Here is a 7,897-nt window from a genome sequence, read left to right on the forward strand (position 1 = left end):
TTATTCTACAAATTTAGGTTTTTTCTGTTTTTGATATATTTTCAAATTTAGAAATAATTATTTCATAGGAATATATAAGCTTCTATTTGAATAGATAATTATTCTTTTTAAAAACTCACAATTGTTGTTTATGTATTTTAATTTAAATAAACTTCAAAAATATATGAATTTAAGTTTAGATAAATCATCATACAATAAAATACATAAATAAATTTTTAATTAATTTTTACCAAAATTATTGAAACCAAAATTTTTTTAAAAAAAGTTAAATCTGACCCTTATCCAATACTTTTATAAAACATATAAATAGAAATAATTATTTTTTTAATTTTTATTCTCATAAACTATTTCTATTTTATCAAATATAATCTATATACTAAATATGATCTTATATACTAAATATAATCTTAGATGAGTATAGAATGTTAATATCTAAGCCATATAGTTTGATATTATTAGATTGATATTCATTCATATTGATTATGAGGCATCTTTATTTTCTCAATTCTTATTCCCTTTAATGGATGAAAAGGAAAAAAGAAAAAAAAATCGAAAATAGATTAATGCATTTTATGTTAAAAAAATAACAAATGCACTTTTTTTAATTAAATAATAAATGCACCTTGAAAGAAAACAAAAGGTTACAAGAATGACCCACAAAACGGATAAGCATCTACCAAGAATAAAAAGTAAAAGAATATATATATTTGGATTAAAGTTTGCACGTGGCAAACAACAAGAGGGTAAAGCAGAGGTGCACTCATGTTCTTACACGAGTTCTCCACTGTCGGAAAGTCCACACCTCACTAACCAAACGATATCGTTTCAATTAAGGGTTAAGTTTCGAGTTTCCAAGTCTCAAATGTCCTTCGCGGAACACTGAAATAGGACCTTGAAAACTGCGTTAAGAGTTTCGTGCCACGTGGCCGGTCCCAGGTTTTGAGGGATCGTAAAAGATTCGATGCGCTCTCTGATCTTGCAGCTTTTGATTTTGTCCATCTCACACCCACAGACGGCTCTGATTCCATCATCTCCTACACATAAAATCTTACGTGGAATGCGGAGCCACTACGGACCTCCATTTGTTACATGTCAGCAACACCCCGAATAATATCTTCTCCAACCCCTCTCTCTCTCTCTCTCTCTCTCTCTCTCTCAAGCCTTTTAGCCTCCCATTTATCTTAGCGAGTCAAGCTCTTTCCCAAGCATTTTCTTACTTCGATTTTTATTTTTATTTATTTATAATTTAATTCTCTTTTTACAGAGTTGGGGAAAAATCTTTGATAAATCGTCTAATCCGAAACTTCCTTTCCGATTTTTCGGATTTTGATTTCTTAAAACCATATTGCATGTCTGATCTGTTTTTACCTTCTTCATCAATTTGCTCTGCCAAAAATCGAGGTCATCAATGGCAGTTTTCCTCCTCGTTATTGAAACACTGGAGGTATTAGTTTTTATTTTGATGATTTGAATTAGGATAAATTTTTTTTTTAATTATTATTATTTATTAGTATTGTACCATTTTCAGTTTTATGTTTGGTTGCTTGAATAATATTTTATTTCATTGAATTAAGTTTCTAAGGAAACAGAAACTTTGGAATTTTTTGGATCTTCTAGTATTTTACATGTTAAATAAGTGTCTTTTCTGTTCCTAGTTTTAATATACTTCGTTATTATCAGTTTTATTGCAATTCAAAGTGAAAGGGAACAGAAGAAAAGAGATTTAAGAGCTTATCGTATTGACTTTTTTTTTTTTTTTTTTTTTGTTTGCTTCTGTGTTTCGCTCTGGTTTGTTGAGAGCCAAACAGAATATAGTTACCTTCTTACTACAAAATTATAGGAACCATTGTTAATATCTCTGTAAAGATTATTAGGTTTATTTATTTTAATTATTTTTTATTTTTATTTTTGTGGAAGGATTATGTTTGTGCAAAGCTTTAGTTTGATTTATTTGCTTCTATCAACTCCACTTAGGGATTGTAACATACAAGCCTGAGTAAAAGTATAGGGATTACATTTGTTTTGCTGGAGACTATGATTGACGGGGAGTGGTTTTATTTTTGAACCCTTAGTTAATTTGCGGTTCTGTTTTCTTTTGTGAATAATTTAATAATTGTTAATAGTCTAAAGTTGCTGAGATTTGCAGTAAAAGAATCTCTGAAGTCAAGAATTGTGTTTAACATGTCCCTGTAGAAGTTTGTGTTGAATTTTCTCTATTTGTAGTATTAGAAGTGATTGAGTTAAACTGATTGATCCCCATTCGTAGATAATTGGTAATTTCTGTTTAAATTTCGGATATGGAGTTAAGTCATCTAAGGTAGTAGACTTTAATATTTTAAATGTGAGAAAAATGAGTGTCCTTTTTCTTGTGCCATCTTCTTTAACAGTTTTGGGTTTGAGATATTGAGTAAAACGTTTTGCATTTGCAGAGGCTGATATTTTAGAGAATATATGCATACTTTCATGATCAAATGACCATGGGTATCTCAGCTATGCAAGTATGTCTATTCCTCATCATTAGTCTTTATGAATCTAGTTTGATGGGCCTCCTCTAGTGTTGGGAAGGGTTTGCATTCTTAAAAAGCCATATGTGTTTCGAGCACAAAGAAGTCAGTAATGGGGTTGTGGGTGACAAGCAACGTTTGGAGTCCCCGGAGGAAGACGAGGCAAGAGTGAATGATGTGAATCAAGATGTAAACAATGGGTTCCAGATACTGCAACCACAGTCTCAGGGTCCAGTGGTACGTTGGGATAGGTTTCTTCCCATCAGAACATTGAAAGTTCTGCTAGTGGAAAATGACGATTCTACACGCCATATTGTCAGTGCTCTGCTACGAAATTGCAGTTATGAAGGTTAGTAATTGCTTTTTCATCATGGCTGATTGTGTTTCCATTGCATGTTCATGGTCACTCAGACATTTGCTGAAGAGACAGACCTCATATATAGAGATTGATGTTTGCACTATAGGTTTTTATGGCCAAATTTTATTGCTTGGTAAAAGGGAAAAAAGACTTGTATTAATTTTATGGACTCTTAGAGTGTTGTTTCAATGTTTGTGCATAGTCAACTCATTACTGTTACTTCATTTGATTTTCAAATGTTTTAAATTAAATGGAGTGCTTGAGAGTACTTTTATATTATATTATTAGAACTTCTACTTTCATTACAATTTTTTGTCCATTCTGATTTTTAGCATTTGAGTTCGCCTAGAGGTGTCCAAGCAAGTCTCACCTTTTCCTTTTGGGTGAACAAATGCTTGATCTGCTGAAATCCAATTATTCAAGCTTCTGTTACTGCTTCAATGTACAGCTTTTTTTTAACCGCTAATCTTCTCTTAATAGTTAATGCTGCGGCTAATGGTCTTGAAGCCTGGAGAATTTTGGAACATCCAAATAATCAGACCGATATTGTCCTAACAGAGGTAGTCATGCCTGTTTTATCCGGCATTGGTCTGTTAAGCAAAATTATGAGCCACAGAACTCTAAAGAACATTCCAGTGATTAGTGAGTATCATTTTAGTGTTTGTGTATTGATTTTTTATGGAATCTTGTTCCCATGATTTATTGCTGATTTGGTATTTTGCCTATCTTACCTGATGAACTATGCATGCAGTGATGTCATCTCATGATTCTATGGGTATAGTCTTTAAGTGTTTGTCAAAGGGTGCAGTTGATTTTTTAGTGAAACCTGTTCGCAAGAATGAACTTAAAATCCTTTGGCAGCATGTTTGGAGAAGATGCCACAGTGTGAGTTGCTATATATTTCTGCTTCTGATTTTACTTAAGAACCAATGTGGACATTAACCTAGAGACAAGGGCAATGCTAGGTTTTCACTTAGAATTTTTTGGATGTGCTCCATCATACAATCTCTCCAATCATCCAACTCCCACTCACACTGTCAATACGTTTTTCATTTCTTTCTGTTGTTTCCATTTTCGGCCGGGAAAAAAAAAAAACAAAAAAAACAAAAAAAACAAAAAAAACAAAAAAACAAAAAAACAAAAAACAAATAATGGAGTGGAAGGAGTGGGGGTTGGGATGGAAAGGTTGAGGAGTGACATTCATCTCTTTACTTAAAATTGTTTGTGGAGAACGTTTTCCTCTATCTTAAGATGTAAAGTCGGTGCCCTATCAATGTAGCTGATTTGGCTCTAGGACTTACAGTGGCTTTATGCATCATGTTTCTACTACCTCATCACTTTCTAGTTGACTCTAGAGCAATTATTGTTGATAATTTCTTCCTCAAATTGGATTTATTTCTTGCCCTTCTCAGTCTAGTGGTAGTGGAAGTGAAAGTGGGACTCAAACAAGAAAATCTACAAAGTCCAAAAGCAATGATGAGTCAGAAAATTATACTAGCAGCAGTGATGAGAATGATAATGGGAGTACTGGTCTGAGTATTCGGGATGGAAGTGACAATGGGAGTGGCACTCAGGTCATGTATACTGGTCCTTTGAAGTTATGTAATTATCTTATTTGACTATTTCAGATATGAAACCATTGATGCATGTTCTCTTAATGTGTTAGTGTATCACCACGTTTTGTCTATTTATTTTTACATGGAACCTGGTATTGTAACTTCTATATTTGTTTTGAGCTGAAGTTTTCTCTTGGTATAAATTTTTTTTGATGATGATGGTCAAGCAATCATCTTTAACTACTTCCGAACCATAATCTTCACCATATTGGATTTCATTTCATAGAGAATGCCATTAGTTATTCTTGTGTAGTAGGGTCCATCATGTATATGGTGTGAGCTTGAATTATCTCAACTGGATATGGTTGAATATTAAAATCTTGAAACTAAGCTGACCTTAGGAAGGACGGTATCTGATTGCTCACATCTTTAATACTCATACTTTTGTAGAACTCCAGAGCAGGTCAAGTTGACAGCCCACTGCAGATGTCATCTGGGGCAATGTTGGCTGATGCTCCTGATAGCACCTGTGCCCAGGTGATCCATCCTAGGCCTGAAAAATGTAGCAAAAGGTGGGTGGATTCTAATGAAGTAAAATATTGTCAAGAACAGGATAAACAACAAGGTATGTCTAAAGAAAATTTATCAGCTTGTGTCTGTGTTGTTAACCTTGAATATTTCATTATTCGTAAATACTCTTATCTTTTATTTTTCCTCAGACAATGTTGCAACTGGGAAAGACTTAGAAATTGGAGTATCTAGCAATCCAGATTTACGATGTGAAAATCAACAGAAGAAATTAGCTTTCCCTCTAACAAGCAAAACGCAGAGTAAATTGCCTGAAGTAGATAGTAAGCCATTGGAGGAGGGACAGCTGGATCTCAACATTGAGAAAATAAGCAGTGGTGGAATTGTTAACTGTACCAAACCACATGATGAGGGCAGAATCTTTGACGTTCCGAATGACATTTTGGATATTTCACAAATCAGGGCAAGCCGTGATTCTGGAGAACTACCATCTCTTGAACTAACCTTGAAGAGGTCCAAAGGATCAGGGAATGTTGGAAATGCTGTAAATGATGACTGCAAGGTTTTGAGACATTCAGATCTGTCAGCATTTTCAAAGTAAGGGGGAACTTACTGAGATAACCATGTAGTGCTGTTAAGACAATGGAATTGAATATAACATTATATTTTCATCTCTTCTTGCAGATACAACACTCTCTCTTCTGCTAATCAGGTAATACACTGTATCACTTACAATAAATGGAAGGTTGTTTAGGTAATTGGGAAGGCTTTTCTTTATTTTTGTGTATGTGTGTGTCTCAAATCATTTTGCACCATATTCTGATCTAGATGGTTTTCTGAATATTGATCAAAAAAGAAAACATTTTATGATGGAAATTCTCTTTCTTCAAAAAATAAATCAATAGCAGCATCGTAATGTCTCACAGTGGTTGTTGATCATATGCTGACAACAGTGACTGACAAAAGTTAAGAGCCATTCCTTTTTTTTTTTTTTTTGGTTCTCTCTAATGTTATTTCCACTCATAATCAGACTCCAACAGCAAATGTAGGAAGTTGTTCTCCATTTGATAATAGTTCAGTCGCACCAAATACAGGACCAATGTATGATTTTCCATCCCATTCTAATGGAACTCCTACCAATCAGCAGTCTAATGGGAGTAACAATGAGGAAGCCATGGCTTCCACCAATAAATATGTTGTCCCCAAGCTAGAAGCTCTCAATGACAAGCCAGAGGCCATATCAGCTTTCAAATCTTCAGAGTCTTCTGCCTTTGAACCTGTGCAGAGCGCTTGTCTTCATTTAGCTTCGCAAGTGATAACAAGGAACAGTGATGATGCAGAAGACAAGCCAGTTGAAACTTTCAGAGGCTCCTATCAGCAGGTCCGGGTTCAGCATCACCATCATCACCATCATTATTATCACCATCATGTCCACAATGTGAAGCAACAGCGAGACCATGATGATCTATCACTGAAAAACTTGGCTGCTGCTGCTCAGCAATGTGGATCATCAAATATTTTTGGAGGGCCCATTGAAAGTCAAGCTGGAAACTGCAGTATCAATGGGAGTGCTTCAGGTAGCAATTATGGGAGCAACGGACACAATGGAAGTAGCACTCTCTTGAATGGTGGATTGACAAATGTAGAAAGCGATAATGGAGCAGCTGGAAACAGTGGAAATGGTGGCATTAGCAGGAGAAACAGTGGAAATGAAGTAGAAGAAAATCGGGTAGCACAGAGGGAGGCTGCCTTGACCAAGTTCCGTCAGAAAAGAAAAGAGAGATGTTTTGAAAAGAAGGTAACCCACTAATCTTTGTTTATTCTCTTAGGGATGAATAACTTAGCTCACGCTGTGCTGCTTTTGTTCTCCTTTACTGTACCTGTTCCAATGTAACATGACAATTATTCTTGCTTCTTGTTTTTTCTTCAGGTTCGCTACCATAGCAGGAAGAAGTTAGCAGAGCAGCGTCCTCGAATTCGTGGACAATTTGTTCGACAGTTAGTATATGCTACCACAATCTGATCCATATCATAGTCGATTAACATTTCTTATTTACTTGATTACATAGTTTCTAAGCACATCTTTTTTATTGGTCTCTACTCTTAGGTCTGACACCAGTGCAGGAAAGGAGTGTCAGAGCGAGGACCTTATATCTGGGGATAATTCTGGTGAAAGTGTACAATAGCAGGAGCTGGAATTCAGATTCCAAAACCAATGTTGTTCCAGGTACGTGATGAAAGTGGATTTGTGTAAATGAGCATAACACTAGCTGTGTACTTAGGAATGGAGTTTTAAGATTTGCACTAGAGGGATTTGTAGGTAGTGGGTGTAATTGTAGCGTTCCATATATCAAGATTTAATTTGAAAACCTTGAAAGTGATGATTTTCTACTTTTAAAACTTTTAGACACCATGTAAGGGAGCTATCCTTCTACACGGTAGCCTACATGTTATAAATAATTTTTGTTGTTTTTTTCCTGTTTGGTCCCTTAAAAATTCTCTATTTGTCTGGATGTTCTCCAAGTGAATGGTTTTCAAAATGGGGTTGGGGTTGTTGTTGTTGTTGTTGTTGTTGTAACTTTTTTTTTTTTCTTTTTTTTCTTTTTTTTGGGGGGGGGTTGAGTGTAAAGGGCTGCATAAACAAATCCTATAGACAGTAAAAAGCTTCATGCTTGAAATTCTTTGGGCTGCTGAAGTAGATGATTTGGCGTCTCGATTAAATTATTCAGTGAGATTTTGCATTTATTAGTAATAAGTACATATGATGTTTAACGTAAATCTCGTTCTTTACCCTTCGTCTTGATTAAAGGTTATTGCTTAAGTGTCACCCTTTTTTATTCAAACTAGAGCTTTCCTTTGAAAGACTAGCAAATTAGACAAGGAAAATGTCTCATACGTTTTATTAAAGATAATGTATAATAAGTTATATTGTAGCTTGTTCCCAAGGTTAC

General features: G+C 34.9%; 1 protein-coding gene across 1 annotated transcript; it reads left to right on the top strand.

Annotated features, from left to right (window-relative positions):
- The first annotated feature begins 1,140 nt into the window (after positions 1-1,140).
- On the top strand, positions 1,141-7,424 carry LOC107411166 (two-component response regulator-like PRR73). The gene is made up of 11 exons (XM_048468091.2): positions 1,141-1,444; positions 2,430-2,853; positions 3,343-3,504; positions 3,614-3,747; positions 4,275-4,436; positions 4,869-5,043; positions 5,138-5,543; positions 5,631-5,658; positions 5,977-6,744; positions 6,877-6,944; positions 7,054-7,424. Exons 2-11 carry the CDS (start codon positions 2,589-2,591, stop codon positions 7,130-7,132), a joined length of 2,247 nt encoding a protein of 748 aa, XP_048324048.2. The 5' UTR covers positions 1,141-1,444; positions 2,430-2,588; the 3' UTR covers positions 7,133-7,424.
- The last annotated feature ends 473 nt before the right edge of the window (positions 7,425-7,897 follow it).

The sequence above is a fragment of the Ziziphus jujuba genome, chromosome 10 (assembly GCF_031755915.1).
Source record: "Ziziphus jujuba cultivar Dongzao chromosome 10, ASM3175591v1".
Lineage (NCBI taxonomy): Eukaryota > Viridiplantae > Streptophyta > Magnoliopsida > Rosales > Rhamnaceae > Ziziphus > Ziziphus jujuba.

Excerpts from the sequence above, each read along its gene's own strand:
- LOC107411166 (XM_048468091.2), top strand. The coding sequence starts at position 2,589 with ATGTGTTTCGAGCACAAAGAAGTCAGTAATGGGGTTGTGGGTGACAAG. Across the intron at positions 5,044-5,137 it reads AGAACAGGATAAACAACAAG|ACAATGTTGCAACTGGGAAA; the intron begins GTATGTCTAAAG and ends ATTTTTCCTCAG. Across the intron at positions 6,945-7,053 it reads CGTGGACAATTTGTTCGACA|GTCTGACACCAGTGCAGGAA; the intron begins GTTAGTATATGC and ends CTCTACTCTTAG.